The sequence below is a fragment of the Bombina bombina genome, chromosome 3, assembly GCF_027579735.1.
Source record: "Bombina bombina isolate aBomBom1 chromosome 3, aBomBom1.pri, whole genome shotgun sequence".
NCBI classification, from domain to species: Eukaryota; Metazoa; Chordata; class Amphibia; order Anura; family Bombinatoridae; genus Bombina; species Bombina bombina.
The window spans coordinates 720597829-720620110 of NC_069501.1; the positions used below are offsets into that span (position 1 = coordinate 720597829).

General features: G+C 42.6%; 1 protein-coding gene across 1 annotated transcript in view; it reads right to left on the bottom strand.

The window, feature by feature from the left end:
- Window positions 1-22282, bottom strand: part of BBX (BBX high mobility group box domain containing) — a 708257-nt gene that overhangs the window by 147667 nt on the left and 538308 nt on the right. Inside the window, exon 11 of the mRNA XM_053705430.1 lies at window positions 5091-5229. Within this exon, the coding sequence (XP_053561405.1) occupies window positions 5091-5229 (139 nt within the window). The remainder of the gene's footprint in view (window positions 1-5090; window positions 5230-22282) is intronic.

The window sequence follows — 22282 nt, forward strand, 5'->3', positions numbered from 1 at the left end:
CCGGCACCTCTAGGAACTTGTCCATTTTACATAGTTTCTCTGGGATGACCAACTTGTCACAATCATCCAGAGTGGATAATACCTCCTTAAGCAGAATGCGGAGATGTTCCAACTTAAATTTAAATGCAATCACATCAGGTTCAGCTTGTTGAGAAATGTTCCCTGAATCAGTAATTTCTCCCTCAGACAAAACCTCCCTGGCCCCATCAGACTGAGTTAGGGGCCCTTCAGAAATATTAATATCAGCGTCGTCATGCTCTTCAGTATCTAAAACAGAGCAGTCGCGCTTACGCTGATAAGTGTTCATTTTGGCTAAAATGTTTTTGACAGAATTATCCATTACAGCCGTTAATTGTTGCATAGTAAGGAGTATTGGCGCGCTAGATGTACTAGGGGCCTCCTGAGTGGGCAAGACTCGTGTAGACGAAGGAGGGAATGATGCAGTACCATGCTTACTCCCCTCACTTGAGGAATCATCTTGGGCATCATTGTCATTGTCACATAAATCGCATTTATTTAAATGAATAGGAATTCTGGCTTCCCCACATTCAGAACACAGTCTATCTGGTAGTTCAGACATGTTAAACAGGCATAAACTTGATAACAAGTACAAAAAACGTTTTAAAATTAAACCGTTACTGTCACTTTAAATTTTAAACTGAACACACTTTATTACTGCAAATGCGAAAAAACATGAAGGAATTGTTCAAAATTTACCAAATTTTCACCACAGTGTCTTAAAGCCTTAAAAGTATTGCACACCAAATTTGGAAGCTTTAACCCTTAAAATAACGGAACCGGAGCCGTTTTGAACTTTAACCCCTTTACAGTCCCTGGTATCTGCTTTGCTGAGACCCAACCAAGCCCCAAGGGGAATACGATACCAAATGACGCCTTCAGAAAGTCTTTTCTAAGTATCAGAGCTCCTCTCACATGCGACTGCATGCCATGCCTCTCAAAAACAAGTGCGCAACACCGGCGCGAAAATGAGGCTCTGCCTATGCTTTGGGAAAGCCCCTAAAGAATAAGGTGTCTAAAACAGTGCCTGCCGATATTATTATATCAAAATACCCAGATAAAATGATTCCTCAAGGCTAAATATGTGTTAATAATCAATCGATTTAGCCCAAAAAAAGTCTACAGTCTTAATAAGCCCTTTTTGAAGCCCTTATTTACAATCGTAATAAACATGGCTTACCGGATCCCAGAGGGAAAATGACAGCTTCCAGCATTACATCGTCTTGTTAGAATGTGTCATACCTCAAGCAGCAAGAGACTGCTCACTGTTCCCCCAACTGAAGTTAATTGCTCTCAACAGTCCTGTGTGGAACAGCCATGGATTTTAGTGACGGTTGCTAAAATCATTTTCCTCATACAAACAGAAATCTTCATCTCTTTTCTGTTTCTGAGTAAATAGTACATACCAGCACTATTTCAAAATAACAAACTCTTGATTGAATAATAAAAACTACAGTTAAACACTAAAAAACTCTAAGCCATCTCCGTGGAGATGTTGCCTGTACAACGGCAAAGAGAATGACTGGGGTAGGCGGAGCCTAGGAGGGATCATGTGACCAGCTTTGCTGGGCTCTTTGCCATTTCCTGTTGGGGAAGAGAATATCCCACAAGTAAGGATGACGCCGTGGACCGGACACACCTATGTTGGAGAAAAGTATGTCCACGTTTATTTAGACAGGTAGTTAGACCATAATGATTGAATGTTGTCAAAGATTCAAGTTGTGATTGTAAATATAAGATGAGCTAGATAGACTGACGTTTGTGATAGCACACAATATTGTAACTCGATGTACATAAACTTTTCCTAGATATTCGTGTGATTAACCTCAATATTGGAAAAGTTGATATAACTATAGGAGAGAGGTTGTGCTAGACTCACAAACGTTACATGTACTTAGTAATAACCCTTGTATTCAAGGTTCGTTATAGAGAAACCTGTTCCTGTTAATATTAGTCAATAAGTTGTCTGACTTTTAGTAGTAGTGAAAAAGGGTGTGTGTACAAGCGCTAAGGTAATCCCCAAGCTGTATCCAAACAGAGATCCTAACAAACCTCCAAAAAATATGCACAAGTAGTAAGAAGTGAATACAGCGCCAACAAGAGGCCAAGGGATAAATATACTCACAGAGAGATAAAAGAAGATTATTTAATGAACCATGTTAAAAAGCATCAGTAATAAAAGACTATATATAAAAAATGTAAAAAGCACATATAAATAAAATTACAAATACAGGAATATCTTACAGAAGCGGCTCAAAGGGCCAAAGCTGATAATTACAATAAAAACAGAGGTAATAACAGGTGATCAGTGTGAGTGGTACACCAGAATAAGAGTTTATACTAATAAAACAGAATTAGCCTAAGTACAACTGTAGCAAGTGCATCAAGCAAAAAACTAATAAACAATAGTACAAACAATAGTGTTCAAAATTAGTGTTACAAAAATAGTGTTCCAAAAAATAGAAAAATGCACTGCAGTGCAAAAAAAGGGGGGTAGCAAAATAATTGTATAGATACAATCAAATAATGAGTGAGTGCAAATGGATATAAAAATGCTAGCTACTTAATCCAGTGAGGTTAAGATATAATTAAATAAAATACACAATATGCAATAACATAAAAAATAAAATACACAATATGCAATAACATAAAAAATAAAATATAAAATATAATCCAAAAAAGTATTCAAAAAGTTGATCAACAAATGTTAGTGAAGAACAAAAATAAGATATTCCTGTATTTGTAATTTTATTTATATGTGCTTTTTACATTTTTTATATATAGTCTTTTATTACTGATGCTTTTTAACATGGTTCATTAAATAATCTTCTTTTATCTCTCTGTGAGTAGATTTATCCCTTGGCCTCTTGTTGGCGCTGTATTCACTTCTTACTACTTGACTTTTAGTAGTACCTTGATCAACTGGTTCACTATATTCGGTATATTAAGTATTCAGTGTATACCATATGATGTTAGTATACACAGAATTAGGGGTAGTTTCTACTGGAATATAGTGAGTCACACTATTGGGTATATGCCAGTTGGTTATACGTAGTAAGTGTAGTATCAGGTCTACCTCTAAACACAAACAGAATAATGTTTGTTACTATGACAACATAATCATAATCAGTGATCCACTTAAATTAAACGATCCTATAATCTTGTGTTGAGTATTCTATGTTATCCACACTTGTTTGATGTGCACAAGATAGGTAGATTAAATGTATGCACATCTAATGTACAAGATTATAAAGACACGTATTGCCCTGCGTGTACAAAGATATGATAGTCACTTGACACATTGTCTCATACTGATACTCATTCCAGAAATTGATCTTCCTGAGCTGACTTTTCTGACTGTTTTTTTAAGGCTTTATTCTTTTAACTTCTTGTAAGTGCAACGATTTGTGTGCTCTGAATAAATTGTATTTGATTCACCTTGAGTCGTGGATGCGCTCCGAGCTTTATCGTTTCAGTATTCTGTCAGCGCACCCCTGAGTGCCCTGTAAGAAGTAGCAGCACCACCACCTCAAAATCAAAGGAGAAAATCCATTGGGAGGAAAGAAGAGTATCCTGTGCAGTCAATATACCTTTGGTATTACTTGTTTTTACCATACTACTGGAGTCATGAAGTGTCTCTGTCCGGTTTTAATATATTTCGCAATAAAGTGTGAAATTTTCTAATATTTATATAATTTTTCGCCTCATAATTTTAAAAGGGACAGTTGATGCTAAGTGTATTGTGTTCACTAGGTACCTGATAACATTAGAGGTGCCAACACTCACATTTTTTACCTGTGATTACTATTTATTTGGTGTATGATATATTTTTTATTAAGTACAGATAGTTAGCGCAGTAATTTTTGTTGCGTATAGCAAAAAATGTATTTGATTTGGAAAAAACAACCCCTGCAAAATGACTTGACAACGATCCGGTTAACAGAACATCAGTGTAGGCCCAACCGGAGCTAATGCCTGCTGCCTTCTCACTCAGAGTAAACTGCGCGTCTGAGCGGGTGAAAATAGGCCCCACCCATCACGGACGACGTTCGCGTAGCCTGTATAACAGCATGGGAAGGTTTAGCAATAAGCCATGTGGTCCCCTAAATACACACTCCTTAAACAGCCATCTTGATTATTTGTTATCTCTCAAATAAACACAACCCTTAATCTGCCTCTCCCAGTGTCTCTGATATATTCTGCAATAAGCCCTTTGCTGCATTAAGCCCAGTACTATGTCATAAAAATAAATACACACAGGATTTTCAGTACAACCCTTTGTTTACAGGTCTACTGCTTACCCCTTCCCTTACAGGGAAAAAAATGTCAGCCAGTTTCTGATATACCAAGTCTACTCAGAAATAAAGGACTGAACATACCTCAATGCTGCTTGTAGCATGAAACCGTTCTCCACACTGAAGATTTCTCTTGTAATACCTTCAGAAGCTCTGTGGGAACCAGCATGGATCTTAGTTACATCTGCTAAGATCATCAAACTCAGGGCAGAAATCTTCTTTTATATATTCCCTGAAGAAAATAGTACTCACCGGTACCATTTAAAATAAAAAACTTCTTGATTGAAGAAACTAAAACTAACACCTCACTTCACCTCTTCCTAGTATGACTGGGGATGGAGGGAAGGGAGGAGCTATATATACAGCTCTGCTGTGGTGCTCTTTACCACTTCCTGTAAGCAGGAGGATAATATCCCACAAGTAAGGATGAAATCCGTGGACTCGTCGTATCTTGTAGAAGAAACATAGTTTAGGGGTGTGGCAACTAAGGTAATGACTGAGCTCTAGAACATACACAAAATGAAGGCAAAGGTAAATATTTTATATGAAATACGACAAAGATTGATTTTCAAGATTTAATCTCATACTCATACAACATCTCATGTTTAAATCACACCATGGCAGAGATTTATGTCTCATTAAATATCATATTACCTTACAACTGTTTAAGTGTCTTACAATTTTATCTGCCATTACTTCTTACATCTCTTATATAGGGTCAGAAACAGAAAAGGGAGTAATGAAATTACATGATAAATTAACATAGCTTAAACTTACCCAACAGCAGATTCATCCTTTGACTTTATTTTCTTCAGTTTCTTGCTTCCACTAGATCCAGTTTGATTGATTGCCCAGTTATCCTCGCTCCAGCAACCTTCATGATCAGAGGAGCCACCTTTTCCTGAGTTGCGTTTGCCTAAATATAAATAAATCAGGTTACAAAAAGTGAAGGTTAACCTACTGTTTATAGCTATCAAATTTTGCACAGAATTTATTTTTCTATGCCTCTTTTTGTATATTATAATCCAAATTATGCTTTTTAACTTTGGATATTGTGTATTTTGAAAAGCAAAATATCCCACTTGTATAAAATGAAAGAACAAAGCGTATGTGTTCCCTTATTATTTTCATATCACTCAGCCTCACCAATTGCTACTTGAAACTTAGATAATGATAAACAATATAGCTCAATTAAAACTCTACTTACAAGTTCTGTTATAATATTAGTTGCAGCAGTTAATAAACAGCTAAAGTGTGTACTAGGGAAGTATGAATAATGTAACACATATAAGATGTCTTTAAAAATTAAGAATATAATTTTATTAACTGATGTTTTAGTAACTGCGTTAAAAAAAAGAAAAAAAAAAAAAGGATCCACGAGCTCCAGTGTTCTTATCTGATGTCAAAATGTATGTTCGAAAGAATCCAAGGAAGGCTGGATTATACCCAAGTCTATCAAGAGCATTTTAGAAATGAATATGGGCAGAATAAATCAGTCAACAAATTTGACTAAGATCACTTAGAGGGACATGTTACCCAAATGCTGATTCACTTGAAAATGACACGTCTTTAAAAAAGGTGACTAGAAAATAACACATGAATATCTCTATGTAAAAAAAATATATTTTACCTCAACATTACCTCAATAGCCTCATCCCATTGTAAGTGACTTTAAGCATCCAAACAGGATGCTTGTCCAGGGAATTACAAGGAAGAGTGCATCTGGCATGCCAGGCAGTCACTTTATTTGTATACTCCGCTTAAAGGACAATAAAATACAGTAGAATTGGCTAATCAACAAAGGAACAACAAGACAATGCAAAAGTACTTACTCTGAATTTCAAATGAGCAGTAGATTTTTTTCTTACAAAATTTAAATATATGCTTGTATTTCCTATCCCCTGTATCATGTGACAGCCATCAGCCAATCACAAAATGCATACACACACACACTGAAGTATTGCACATACTTAGTAGGGGTCTAAAAACATAAATTATGCTTACCTGATAATTTAATTTCCATCTGTGGGAGGAGAGTCCACTGCTTCATTCATTACTTGTGGGAATTGAGAACCTGGTCACCAGGAGGAGCCAAAGACACCCCAGCCAAAGGCTTAAATACCTCCCTCACTCCCCTCATCCCCCAGTCATTCTGCCAAGGGAACAAGGAACAGTAGGAGAAATATCAGGGTATAAATGGTGCCAAAAGATAAAATTAAATTTAGGTCCGCCCCCCGGAGAAACGGGCGGGGCAGTGGACTCTCCTCCCACAGATGGAAATTAAATTATCAGGTAAGCATAATTTGTGTTTTCTATCTTAAAGTGATGGTATATCCTAGCGTTTCCCACACAGCTATTGGCTAAGAGGTGGAAACGTCACCTCTCAGCCAAATAGCATTCTGCAGTGGGCTGCCTTTAGCAGCTCAGTGCAGCGAACACTGCTAACAAATAAAGGGGCTTTCAGAAACGCTTCACAAACGCTAGGATTTACCATCACTTTAATGGGAGGAGAATCCACTGCTTCATTCATTACTTGTGGGAAAAAACACCCAAGCTCTAGAGGACACTGAATGAAAAAAACAGGAGGGCAAAGGAGGCGGACCCTAAACTGAGGGCACCACAGCCTGCAGAACCTTTCTCCCAAAAGCTGCTTCAGCCGAAGCAAAAATGTATAAAAGTTTTCAAAAAGTATGTAAGGAAGACCAAGAGGCCGCCTTACAAATCTGCTTCATAGAAGCCTCATTTTTAAGGCCCAAGAAGAGGTCACAGCTCTAGTCGAGTGAGCCATAATACTCTGAGGAGGCTTGTGTCCCACTGTCTCATATGCCAGATGGATCATACTCCTCAACCAAAAGGATAGAAAAGTGGCAAAGGCCCTTTGCCCCCTGCGCTTCCCTGAGTACACAACAAATAAGGACGAAGTTTGTCTGAACTCCTTTGTAGCCTGAAGATTAAACTTCAAAGCCCGAACCCAGTTCAGATTATGAAGTGACCTCTCATTCGAAGAAGAAGGGTTAGGACACAGAGAAGGAACTACAATTTTTTTAAATTAATGTTATGATTCCATACCACCTTGAGAAGGAATCCCGATCCAGGGCGAAGAACATCCTTATCAGCATGAAAAACCAAGTAGGGCGGTTCACATTGCAAGGCTGCCAACTCAGACTCTGCGTGCCGATGCAATAGCCTGTAATAACAGGACTTTCCATGAAAGAAGCTTAATGTCAAGAGCATGCATAGGCTGCAAAACCTTAAGAACCAAGTTTAAGCTCCAAGAAGGAGTCGGATTCCTGAAGACAGGCCTGACCCTAACCAGAACCTGAACAAAGGTCTGAATGTCAGGAAGCTCCGCAAGCTTCTTATGCAACAGTACAGATAAAGCTGAGATTTGTCCCCTTAGGGAACTGGCGGCAAGGCCTTTATCCAGACCGTCCTGGAGAAAAGTCAAAATCCTGGATATTCTGACCTTATGTCAGGGATATCCTTGTTCCTCACACCAGTCAGCCTCAGAGAATCGAGATTTTGATGTAGAAAGGGGCTTTGAACCAGCAGATCCCTGCGACAAGGTAACCTTCACGGCGGAGATGACGACATCCCCACCAGATCCGCAAACCACATCCTCCTCGGCCACGACGGAGCAATCTAGCCGAAGCTTGCTCCTGCTTGATGCGAGCCACTACACGAGGTAGAAGAGGCAATGGTGGAAATATGGTACCGCCAAGGCATCAGTTCCGCCTGGGGATCCCTGGAGCGTGACCTGTATCTGGATAGCTTGCAATAGAGTCTGAGCACCATGAGGCCTATCTCCGGCGTCCCCCATCTGCTGCAGTTCTCCGCAAACATCTCAAGATGGAGAGACCATTCCCCACCCAGCCTGTCTGCTCAGAAAATCCGCTTCCCTGTTGTCCACACCCGGAATGTGGATAGCTGAGAACAAACAATTGTGAGTCTCTGCTTATTCCAAAATCCAAGATATTTCCCTCATGGTTAGGGAGCTTCTCGTCCCCCCCCCCTGGTGGTTTATGCAAGCTAATTTTGTCCGATTAGAATCTGATGAATCGAGACAACCCCAGAAGGGGCCAAGCCCTCAGAGCATTGAATATCGCTCGAAGTTCCAAAATATTTATAGGCAGACTCGACTCCTCTAGTCGAGTCCATCTGCCCTGTGCCTTTCTGGCACCCCAAACAGCTCCCCATCCTGATAGACTGGCATCTGTGGTCACAATCTCCCAGGATGGTCTCAAAAAGGATGTCCCCTGTGACAACTGCCCCGGTCGGGTCCACCAAGATAGGGACTCCCTCACCAGTCTGTCCAGAGATATCTGTTGGGACAGATCTGAATGATCGCTGTTCCATTGTCTCAACATGCACAGCTGAAGAGGTCTGAGATGGAACCTGGCGAATGGAATGACATCTATGCTGGATACCATGAGCCCGATCACCTACATACAACCTGGCCACAGATATCCTGTAGGATGTCTGGAGAGCTAGACAATTGGACGCAAGCTTGCAACGTCTCTGATCTGTCAATAATATCTTCATGGCTGAAGAATCTATTATCTTATGCAGGAATTCCACCCTGTTGCTGGGGACCAATGAACTATTTCCTTTGTTTATCTTCCACCCGTGGGACCGAAGGAGAAGAGCTCTCGAGTGATCCTCCGCAAGACTGTAGGACAGAGCCTGGACCAGGATATCATCCAGAAAAGGTGCCACTGCAATCCCTCAGGCTCTCGCTACTGCGAGAAGAGCTCCCAGAACCTTTGTAAAGACTTTTGGGGCAGTCGACAGACCAAACGGAAGGGCCACAAACTGGAAGTGCTGGTCTAGGAAAGCGAATCTTAGAAACCCGAAGTGATCCTTGTGGATTGGAACGTGAAGGTAAGCGTCCTTCAGGTCTATAGTCATCATGAATTGCCCTTCTTGAACCAGGGGCAAAATTTACCTGATCGTCTCCATCTTGAATGATGGAACAGACAAAAACTTGTTTAGGGCCTTTAGGGCCAGAATTGGACGAAATGTGCCCTCCTTCTTTGGGACCATGATAAGGTGGTCATAATACCCCAGACCTCTTTCTGCCGGAGGGACTGGGACGATTACCCCAAGAGATGAGAGATCCCTCACACACCCCAGGAAGGCGTCTCTCTTTTCTGGTCTTGAAGATATGTTTGACAAAAGGAATCTGTCTCTGGGCGGATACGACTTGAAACCTATCCTGTAACCCTGGGCTACGACCTCTAGAATCCAAGGATCTATAATGTCTCTTCTCCAGGCCACCGCAAAAAGAGATAGTCTGCCCCCTACCTGATCCGAGGACAAGTCGGGGGCCGCCCCTTCATGCCGAATTTGACTCTGAGGCAAGAAGGAACCCTTGCCACCCGTGACCGTAGATATGATAGAATCCAGTCTCGGGCCAAACAAAACTTTCCCTTTGAATGGGAGTGAAAGCAAGCAAGACTTAGAAGTCATGTCAGCAGACCACAACTTTAGCCACAGAGCCCTGCGGGCTAAAATCGAAAAACCTGATATCTTAGCATTTAGGCGAATAATCTGCATGTTAGCATCACAGATGAACGAATGCGCTACCTTTAAGGCCTTGATTCGTTCTAGAATCTCATCGTGGGAAATCTCCACCTCGACCATGGCTGATAGTGCGTCACACTAATAGGTAGCCGCACCAGCCACCGCAGCGACCGCTGCTGGTTGGAAAATGAACCCGTGAGTTGGAACATCTTCTGCAACATGGAATCCATCTTTTTATCCATGGGTTCCTTGAAAGAGGAGCTATCCTCTAGCAGAATAGTCGTTCTCTTAGCGAGCGTGGAGATAGCACCATCCACCTTAGGGACGGTTCCCCACAGTTTAAGCTGCGCATCCAGAACGGGGAAAAGCTTTTTTAAAAGAAGAGGGAGAAAAGGACAAACCAAGTTTCTCTCATTCATTCTTAATAATGTTAGCCATCTTGACTGGAACCGGGAAGGCCTGGGGCACTACCCTGTCCTCGTAAACCCTATCCAGTTTAGGGATCGAAGGTTCCTCCGGTAGCTTTGGTTCTGGAACCTCCAACGTAGCAAGCACCTCTTTCAGCAGAAAGCGCAAATGCTCCATCTTAAAATTTAAAATCTTCCTGCGCGGACGAAGGCCTAGAAGTGGCCGATTCCAACCCAGAAGCGACATCCTCCAATAACCCAGAGTTGTCCTCCATAGTGGATAATCTGTCTGAGACATCCTTCGGAGTCTAAGAACCCTTCCGCTTGCGCTTAGTAAGGCGAAGCATCCCATTAATGTCCGCAGAAACCGCCGTCTGTAACCGATCGGTGAAGTCTGGAGGCCAAAGGGTCCCTCCCGCAGCAGGATTAGTAGTGCCCTAGGGAACTGCTTGTGTAAACGGAGATGATTGTAGGGAACGCACCTCACGGGGCGGAGAACTCTCAGAGGTGGACGGCTCAGTTGTACTAAATACTTTATTCTTTTTGGCTATAGCAATATTATTAAAGCATGTGAAACAGAGTTGCGTAGGTGGCTCGACTGGAACCTACTCACAATATACACAGTTAATAGGTTTAGATAAAGAGGGAGTATCCTTTATTATAGACTTGATAAAAAATAAAAGGCACCTTTATATCCCAATGGCCGGGGCACTCACCACCACCTATGACCTGGACTACAAGAAACAGCTTTCGTCTCCTCCGAACGCAGGTCGAGAAAGAGGAAGTTACAGAGGCCACACCCGGTCACATGGAGTGCCATGCAGGACCGCCCCTGCACTCGATCTCTCACTAATGGACTGTTCCACACTGACAGAGCCTCATCTCACACAAAGCAGCAGAAACAATATTATGCATAATAAAATCCCCCTATTCAATAACCCCCCCCCCTACGAGGGTATTACCCTAGATTCCATAAAGATAAAGGAGCCACACTGTGACCCTGTCTTCTTGCGTTATCAAAAAATAATTATATATATATATAAAAGCAGGAAACGAAACTCGTCAACGCTGATTGCTAATGGAGCTGTTAAACTGAGTCGGGATGGGTTCGCAGAAAGACTCTTCCTGCATCTCCGGACTCTTACATTCACCCATGCTCTCACTGAGAGGCTGACAGGACTACTTAAAACTCCAGTCCCATTTCGAAGAGTACTAGCCTCCATAAGAGACTACTCCGAATCTTCCGACACTTCTCTGCCAACCTCCTGTGACAAAAGGCAAAGAATGACTGGGGGATGAGGGGAGTGAGGGAGGTATTTAAGCCTTTGGCTGGGGTGTCTTTGCCTCCTTCTTGTGGCCAGGTTCTTAATTCCCACAAGTAATGAATGAAGCAGTGGACTCTCCTCCCATTAAGATGGTAAAGACTGTGCACAATTTAATAATGTAAGTAAATTGGAAAGTTGTTTAAAATTGCATGCTATATGAATCATGAAAGTTTAAATTTGACTTAAAGGCATATTAAAAAGTCTTATTCATTGTTGTAATAAAAAAAAAATCACCAATCAGTGTATTATACTTAATAGAAATCTTTGCAATATGTATTATTCATTGTAAAAAGATTTTACCCCTTCTATTTTTATTTTACTTCACAGTGTCCATTACTTCATGTCAAAGCCCTACAAGGAGGTTGGGATTCATACAAGTAGGCTTATCTAGCTTGATGGCATAAAACTTCTAGAGTAACTTGAGCTGGTTTACTATTCAGACAGTGTGTCTTTTTTGCTTATATTCAGAAAAGGCTGAATGCAACTTAAAGTGTCAGTAAACATTAAAAAACATAATTTATGCTTACCTGATAAATTTATTTCTCTTGTAGTGTATCCAGTCCACGGATCATCCATTACTTGTGGGATACCAATACCAAAGCTAAAGTACACGGATGATGGGAGGGACAAGACAGGAACTTAAACGGAAGGAACCACTGCCTGTAGATACTTTCTCACAAAAACAGCCTCCGAAGAAGCAAAAGTGTCAAATTTGTAAAATTTTGAAAAGGTGTGAAGCGAAGACCAAGTCGCAGCCATGCAAATTTGTTCAACAGAGGCCTCATTTTTAAAGGCCCAGGTGGAAGCCACAGCTCTAGTAGAATGAGCTGTAATCCTTTCAGGGGGCTGCTGTCCAGCAGTTTCATAGGCTAAGCGTATTATGCTCCGAAGCCAAAAGGAGAGAGAGGTTGTCGAAGCTTTTTGACCTCTCCTCTGTCCAGAGTAAACAACAAACAGGGCAGATGTTTGACGAAAATCTTTAGTAGCCTGTAAGTAAAACTTCAAGGCACGGACTACGTCCAGATAATGCAAAAGACGTTCCTTCTTTGAAGAAAGATTAGGACACAATGATGGAACAACAATCTCTTGATTGATATTCCTGTTAGAAACCACCTTAGGTAAAAACCCAGGTTTGGTACGCAGAACTACCTTGTCTGAATGAAAAATCAGATAAGGAGAATCACAATGTAAGAGAGACTCTTCGAGCCGAGGAAATAGCCATCAAAAACAGAACATTCCAAGATAAAAGTTTAATATCTATGGAATGAAGGGGTTCAAACGGAACTCCCTGAAGAACTTTAAGAACCAAGTTTAAGCTCCACGGGGGAGCAACAGTTTTAAACACAGGCTTAATCCTAACCAAAGCCTGACAAAATGCCTGGACGTCTGGAACTTCTGCCAGACGCTTGTGCAAAAGAATAGACAGAGCAGAGATCTGTCCTTTTAAAGAACTAGCTGATAAGCCTTTGTCCAAACCCTCTTGGAGAAAGGACAATATCCTAGGAATCCTAACCTTACTCCATGAGTAACTCTTGGATTCACACCAATAAAGATATTTACGCCATATCTTATGGTAGATTTTCCTGGTGACAGGCTTCCGAGCCTGTATTAAGGTATCAATGACTGACTCGGAGAAGCCACACCTTGATAGAATCAAGCGTTCAATCTCCATGCAGTCAGTCTCAGAGAAATTAGATTTGGATGATTGAAAGGACCTTGTATTAGAAGGTCCTGCCTCAGAGGCAGAGTCCATGGTGGAAGAGATGACATGTCCACTAGGTCTGCATACCAGGTCCTGCGTGGCCACACAGGCGCTATCAGAATCACCGATGCTCTCTCCTGTTTGATTTTGGCAATCAGTCGAGGGAGCAGAGGAAACGATGAAACACATAGGCCAGGTTGAAAAACCTAGGAGCTGCTAGAGCATCTATCAGCGTTGCTCCCGGGTTCCTGGACCTGGATCCGTAAAAAAAGGAAGCTTGGCGTTCTGGCGAGACGCCATGAGATCCAGTTCTGGTTTGCCCCAACGATGGACTAGTTGAGCAAACACCTCCGGATGTAGTTCCCACTCCCCCGGATGAAAATCCGCCTCCCAGTTCTCTACGCCTGGGATGTGGATCGCTGACAGGTGGCAAGAGTGAGACTCTGCCCAGCGAATTATCTTTGAGACTTCTAACATCGCTAGGGAACTCCTGGTTCCCCCTTGATGGTTGATGTAAGCCACAGTCGTGATGTTGTACGACTGAAATCTGATGAACCTCAGTGTTGCTAACTGAGGCCAAGCTAGAAGAGCATTGAATATTGCTCTTAACTCCAGAATATTTATTGGGAGGAGTTTCTCCTCCTGAGTCCACGATCCCTGAGCCTTCAGGGAGTTCCAGACTGCGCCCCAACCTAGAAGGCTGGCATCTGTTGTTACAATCGTCCAATCTGGCCTGCGAAAGGTCATACCCTTGGACAGATGGACCCGAGAAAGCCACCAGAGAAGAGAATCTCTGGTCTCTTGATCCAGATTTAGTAGAGGGGACAAATCTGAGTAATCCCCATTCCACTGACTTAGCATGCATAATTGCAGCGGTCTGAGATGCAGGTGCGCAAATGGCACTATGTCCATTGCCGCTACCATTAAGCCGATTACTTCCATGCACTGAGCCACTGAGGGGCGTGGAATGGAATGAAGGACACGGCAAGCATTTAGAAGTTTTGATAACCTGGACTCCGTCAGGTAAATTTTCATCTCTACAGAATCTATAAGAGTCCCTAGGAAGGAGACTCTTGTGAGTGGTGATAGAGAACTCTTTTCCACGTTCACTTTCCACCCATGCGACCTCAGAAATGCCAGAACCATCTCTGTATGAGACTTGGTAATTTGAAAGCTTGACGCCTGTATCAAGATGTCGTCTAGATACGGAGCCACCGCTATGCCTCGCGGTCTTAGAACCGCCAGAAGTGAGTCCAGAACCTTTGTAAAAATTCTTGGGGCAGTGGCCAGCCCGAAGGTAAGAGCTACAAATTGGTAATGCCTGTCTAGAAAGGCAAACCTTAGGAACCGATGATGATCTTTGTGAATCGGTATGTGAAAGTAGGCATCCTTTAAGTCCACTGTGGTCATGTACTGACCCTCTTGGATCATGGGTAGGATGGTCCGAATAGTTTCCATTTTGAATGATGGAACTCTGAGGAATTTGTTTAAGATCTTTAGATCCAAGATTGGTCTGAAGGTTCCCTCTTTCTTGGGAACCACAAACAGATTTGAATAAAATCCCTGTCCTTGTTCCGTCCGCGGAACTGGATGGATCACTCCCATTACTAGGAGGTCTTGCACACAGCTTAGGAATGCCTCTTTCTTTATCTGGTTTGCTGATAACCTTGAAAGATGAAATCTCCCTTGTGGAGGAGAAGCTTTGAAGTCCAGAAAATATCCCTGAGATATGATCTCCAACGCCCAGGGATCCTGAACATCTCTTGCCCACGCCTGGGCGAAAAGAGAAAGTCTGCCCCCCAATAGATCCGTTTCCGGATAGGGGGCCGTTCCTTCATGCTTTCTTGGGGGCAGCAGCAGGCTTTCTGGCCTGCTTGCCCTTGTTCCAGGACTGGTTAGGTTTCCAGGCCTGTCTGGAATGAGCAACAGTTCCCTCTTGTTTTGAAGCGGAGGAAGTTGATGCTGCTCCTGCCTTGAAATTTCGAAAGGAACGAAAATTAGACTGTTTGGCCTTTGATTTGGCCCTGTCCTGAGGAAGGGTATGACCCTTGCCTCCAGTAATGTCAGCAATAATTTCCTTCAAGCCAGGCCCGAATAAGGTCTGCCCCTTGAAAGGAATGTTGAGTAATTTAGACTTTGAAGTCACGTCAGCTGACCAGGATTTAAGCCATAGCGCCTTACGCGCCTGGATGGCGAATCCGGAATTCTTAGCCATTAGTTTAGTCAAATGAACAATGGCATCAGAAACAAATGAGTTAGCTAGCTTAAGCGTTCTAAGCTTGTCAATAATTTCATTCAATGGAGCTGTCTGGATGGCCTCTTTCAGGGCCTCAAACCAGAATGCCACCGCAGCAGTGACAGGCGCAATGCATGCAAGGGGCTGTAAAATAAAACCTTGATGAATAAACATTTTCTTAAGGTAACCTAATTTTTTATCCATTGGATCTGAAAAAGCACAACTGTCCTCAACCGGGATAGTGGTACGCTTTGCTAAAGTAGAAACTGCTCCCTCCACCTTAGGGACCGTCTGCCATAAGTCCCGTGTAGTGGCGTCTATTGGAAACATTTTTCTAAATATAGGAGGTGGGGAAAAGGGCACACCGGGTCTATCCCACTCCTTGCTAATAATTTCTGTAAGCCTTTTAAGTATAGGAAAAACGTCAGTACACACCGGCACCGCATAGTATCTATCCAGCCTACACAATTTCTCTGGAATTGCAACTGTGTTACAGTCATTCAGAGCAGCTAATACCTCCCCAAGCAATACACGGAGGTTCTCAAGCTTAAATTTAAAATTAGAAATCTCTGAATCAGGTTTCCCCGAGTCAGAGATGTCACCCACAGACTGAAGCTCTCCGTCCTCATGTTCTGCATACTGTGACGCAGTATCAGACATGGCTCTAACAGCATTTGCGTGCTCTGTATCTCTCCTAACCCCAGAGCTATCACGCTTGCCTCTTAATTCAGGCAATCTAGATAATACCTCTGACAGGGTATTATTCATGATTGCAGCCATGTCCTGCAAGGTAATCGCTATGGGCGTCCCTGATGTAATTGGCGCCATATTAGCGTGCGTCCCCTGAGCGGGAGGCGAAGGGTCTGACACGTGGGGAAAGTTAGTCGGCATAACTTCCCCCTCGACAGAACCCTCTGGTGATAATTCTTTTATAGATAAAGACTGATCTTTACTGTTTAAGGTGAAATCAATACATTTAGTACACATTCTCCTATGGAGCTCCACCATGGCTTTCAAACATAATGAACAAGTAGGTTCCTCTGTGTCAGACATGTTTAAACAGACTAGCAATGAGACTAGCAAGCTTGGAAAACACTTTAAAACAAGTTTACAAGCAATATAAAAAACGTTACTGCGCCTTTAAGAAACACAAATTTTCCCAAATTTTGAAATAACAGTGAAAAAATGCAGTTACACTAACAAAATTTTTACAGTGTATGTAATAAGTTAGCAGAGCATTGCATCCACTTGCAAATGGATGATTAACCCCTTAATACCAAAAACAGAAAAACAAATGACAAAAACGTTTTTTAAACAGTCACAACAACTGCCACAGCTTTATTGTGGCTTTTTACCTCCCTCAATACGACTTTTGAAGCCTTTTGAGCCCTTCAGAGAAGTCCTGGATCATGCAGGAAGAAGCTGGATGTCTGTGTCTAATTTTTGCTGTGCAAAAAAAAACGCCAAAATAGGCCCCTCCCACTCATATTACAACAGTGGGAAGCCTCAGGGAACTGTTTCTAGGCAAAATTCAAGCCAGCCATGTGGAAAAAACTAGGCCCCAATAAGTTATCACCAAACATATGTAAAAAAAACGATTAAACATGCCAGCAAACGTTTTAAAATACACTTTTATAAGAGTATGTATCTCTATTAATAAGCCTGATACCAGTCGCTATCACTGCATTTAAAGCTTTACTTACATTACTTCGGTATCAGCAGCATTTTCTAGCAAATTCCATCCCTAGAAAAATATTTTAACTGCACATACCTTATTACAGGAAAACCTGCACGCTATTCCCCCTCTGAAGTTACCTCACTCCTCAGAATATGTGAGAACAGCAAAGGATCTTAGTTACTTCTGCTAAGATCATAGAAAACGCAGGCAGATTCTTCTTCTAAATACTGCCTGAGATAAACAGTACACTCCGGTACCATTTAAAAATAACAAACTTTTGATTGAAGAAATAAACTTAGTATAAAACACCACAGTCCTCTTACGACCTCCATCTTAGTCGAGAGTTGCAAGAGAATGACTGGATATGGCAGTGAGGGGAGGAGCTATATAGCAGCTCTGCTGTGGGTGATCCTCTTGCAACTTCCTGTTGGGAAGGAGAATATCCCACAAGTAATGGATGATCCGTGGACTGGATACACTTAACAAGAGAAATAATGTTATATAATTCTGCACATAGTGCAGAATTATATAACATTATATTAGCGCAATCTTTATAAAACAAAATTTCCCCTTTGAATTTTAAAAAAACCTGCTGTTTTACAGACCCGCTCTCTGTGATCTGCTGAGTGGGTCTGTTTTTTTCAAACAGAGCATCGGGCCAGCTGTATAGTCACAGCCAGGCCCAACCGCGCCATAGCACTAAGTGCAGCTCGTTCCTGCTCTGTCAGACAGCAGGAGCGAGCTGCACTTAGTGCTATGGCGAGGTCGGGCCGGCTGTGACTATACAGCTCGCCCGATGCGCTGTTTGAAAAAAACAGACCCGCTCAGCAGATCACAGAGAGCGGGTATGTAAAAAAGCAGGTTTTTTTTAAAATTCAAAGGGGAAATTTTGTTTTATAAAGATTGCGCTAATATAATGTTATATAATTCTACACTATGTGCAGAATTATATAACATTATTTTTAAGGTTTACTGTCCCTTTAAGTTCAAAAGATGTCTTCTCTCTCTGAGGGCAGTGGTTACAATGATCAATTCTAAGTGATCATTTTGCAAGAAAACAAGTAGGGTGTTTATCATGAAATCCCACAAGACAGTAAAGCAAAGTGTGAACTCTGCATTGATGCTGATTGACCTTTTCCCCCCACTATGCAGATAACAGAATTTATGCTTACCTGATAAATTACTTTCTCCAACGGTGTGTCCGGTCCACGGCGTCATCCATTACTTGTGGGATATTCTCCTCCCCGACAGGGAAAGGCAAGGAGAGCACACAGCAAGAGCTGTCCATATAGTCCCTCCAAGGCTCCGCCCCCCCAGTCATTCGACCGACGGTTAGGAGAAAAAAGGAGAAACTATAGGGTGCCGTGGTGACTGTAGTGTATAGAGAAAGAAATTTTTCAAACCTGATTAAAAAACCAGGGCGGGCCGTGGACCGGACACACCGTTGGAGAAAGTAATTTATCAGGTAAGCATAAATTCTGTTTTCTCCAACATTGGTGTGTCTGGTCCACGGCGTCATCCATTACTTGTGGGAACCAATACCAAAGCTTTAGGACACGGATGAAGGGAGGGAGCAAATCAGGTTACCTAAACAGAAGGCACCACGGCTTGCAAAACCCTTCTCCCAAAAATAGCCTCCGAAGAAGCAAGAGTATCAAATTTGTAGAATTTGGCAAAAAGGTGCAGAGACGACCAAGTAGCTGCCTTACATATCTGATCAACAGAAGCCTCGTTCTTGAAGGCCCATGTGGAAGCCACAGCCCTAGTAGAGTGAGCTGTGATTCGTTCAGGAGGCTGCCGTCCGGCAGTCTCATAAGCCAATCGGATAATGCTTTTCAGCCAGAAAGAAAGAAAGAAAGGTAGCAGTAGCTTTTTGTCCTCTCCTCTTACCAGAATAAACGACAAACAAAGAAGAAGTTTGTCTGAAATCCTTTGTTACTTCTAAATAGAAATTTAAAGCACGGACTACATCTAAATTGTGTAACAAACGTTCCTTCTTTGAAACTGGGTTCGGACACAAAGAAGGGACAACTATTTCCTGGTTAGTATTCTTGTTGGAAACAACTTTTGGAAGAAAACCAGGCTTGGTACGCAAAACAACCTTATCTGAATGGAACACCAGATAGGGTGGATCACACTGCAAAGCAGATAATTCAGAAACTCTTCTAGCAGAAGAAATAGCAACCAAAAACAGAACTTTCCAAGATAGTAACTTGATATCTATGGAATCTAAGGATTCAAATGGAACCCCTTGAACTGAAAAAAACAAAATTTAGACTCCAGGGAGGAGTCAAAGGTCTGTAAGCAGGCTTGATTCTGACCAAAGCCTGTACAAAAGCTTGTACATCTGGCACAGCTGCCAGTCGTTTGTGTAACAAGACAGATAAAGCAGAAATCTGTCCCTTTAGAGAACTCGCTGACAATCCCTTATCCAAACCTTCTTGGAGAAAGGAGAGGATCCCGGGAATTTTAATACATGAGAATCCCTTGGATTCACACCAACAGATATATCTTTTCCATATTTTATGGCAAATCCTTCTAGTCACAGGTTTTCTGGCTTGGACCAGAGTATCTATCACTGAATCTGAAAACCCGCGCTTGGATAAAATCAAGCGTTCAATTTCCAAGCAGTCAGCTGGAGAGAAACTAGATTTGGATGTTCGAATAGACCTTGTACTAGAAGATCCTGTCTCAAAGGTAGCTTCCCTGGTGGAGCCGATGACATATTCACCAGGTCTGAATACCAAGTCCTGCGTGGCCACGCAGGAGCTATCAGAATCACCGAGGCCTTCTCCTGTTTGATCCTGGCTACAAGCCTGGGAAGGGGAGGGAACTGTGGAAACGCATAAGCTAGGTTGAACGACCAAGGCGTCACTAATGCATCCACTAGAGTCGCCTTGGGATCCCTGGATCTGGACCCGTAGCAAGGAACCTTGAATTTCTGACGAGACGCCATCAGATCCATGTCTGGAATGCCCCATAATTGAGTCAACTGGGCAAAAACCTCCGGGTGGAGTTCCCACTCCCCCGGATGGAAAGTCTGACGACTCAGATAATCCGCCTCCCAGTTGTCTACTCCTGGGATGTGGATTGCAGATAGATGGCAGGAGTGATCCTCCGCCCATTTGATGATCTTGGATACCTCTCTCATCGCCAAGGAACTCTTTGTTCCTCCCTTATGGTTGATGTAAGCTACAGTCGTCATGTTGTCTGACTGGAATCTTATGAATCCGGCCTTCGCTAGTTGAGGCCAAGCCCGGAGAGCATTGAATATCGCTCTCAGTTCCAGGAAGTTTATCGGGAGAAGAGACTCTTCCCGAGACCATAGACCCTGAGATTTCAGGGAATCCCAGACCGCGCCCCAGCCTAATAGACTGGAGTCGGTCGTGACAATGACCCACTCTGATCTGCGGAAACTCAGTCCCTGAGACAGGTGATCCTGTGACAACCACCAACGGAGTGAGTCTCTGGTCATCTGGTCTACTTGAATCTTTGGAGACAAGTCTGTATAGTCCCCATTCTACTGCTTGAGCATGCACAGTTGTAATGGTCTTAGATGAATTCGAGCAAAAAGAACTATGTCCATTGCTGCAACCATCAATCCTACTACTTCCATGCACTGAGCTATGGAAGGCTGCAGAATAGAGTGAAGAACTTGACAAGCGTTTAGAAGCTCTGACTTTTGTCAGGAAGATCTTCATTTTTAAAGAATCTATTTTCATTCCCAAGAAGGGAACTCTTGTCGACGGAGACAGGGAACTCTTTTCTACGTTCACCTTCCACCCGTGAGATCTGAGAAAGGCTAGAACAATGTCTGTATGAGCCTTTGCTTTGGAAAGAGACAACGTTTGGATTAGAATGTCGTCCAGATAAGGTGCCACTGCAATACCCCTTGGTCTTAGAACCGCTAGAAGGGACCCTAGCACCTTTGTGAAAATCCTTGGATAATCTTTGTGGATAGGAATATGTAGATATGCATCCTTTAAATCCACGGTAGTCATAAATTGACCCTCCTGGATTGTAGGTAAAATTGTTCGAATGGTTTCCATTTTGAACGATGGAACTCTGAGAAATTTGTTTAGAATTTTTAAATCCAGAATTGGTCTGAAAGTTCCCTCTTTTTTTGGGAACTACAAACAGATTTGAGTAAAACCCCTGACCTTGTTCCACAGTTGGAACTGGGTGTATCACTCCCATCTTTAACAGGTCTTCTACACAATGTAAGAATGCCTGTCTCTTTATTTGGTTTGAAGATAAGTGAGACATGTGGAACCTTCCCCTTGAGGGAAGTTCCTTGAATTCCAGAAGAAAACCCTGAGAGACTATTTCTAGTGCCCAGGGATCTAAACATCTCTTGCCCAAGCCTGAACAAAGAGAGAGAGTCTGCCCCCTACAAGATCCGGTCCCGGATCGGGGGCTACCCCTTCATGCTGTTTTGGTAGCAGCAGCAGGCTTCTTGGCCTGTTTACCCTTGTTCCAGCCTTGCATTGATTTCCAAGCTGGTTTAGTCTGGGAAGCGTTACCCTCTTGTCTAGAGGCTGCCGAGTTGGAAGCCAGTCCGTTCCTGAAATTGCGAAAGGAACGAAAATTGGACTTATTCTTAGCCTTGAAAGGTTTATCTTGTGGTAGGGCATGGCCCTTTCCCCCAGAGATGTCTGAAATAATCTCTTTCAATTCTGGCCCTATAAAGCAATTTTGTCTTGGAAGATACATCCACCGACCAAGACTTTAGCCAGAGCGCTCTGCGCGCCACAATTGTAAACCCTGAATTTTTAGCCGCTAACCTCGCTAACTGCAAAACGGCGTCCAAAAATAAAGGAATTAGCTAACTTAAGTGCGTAAATTCTGTCCATGACTTCCTCATACGGAGTCTCCCTACTGAACGACTTTTCCAGTTCCTCGAACCAGAACCACGCCGCTGTAGTGACAGGAATAATGCACGAAATAGGTTGAAGGAGGTAACCTTGCTGTACAAAAAATCTTTTTAAGCAAGCCCTCCAATTTTTTTATCCATAGGATCTTTAAAAGCACAATTGTCCTCAATAGGAATGGTCGTGCGCTTGGCTAGAGTAGAAACCGCCCCTCGACCTTAGGGACT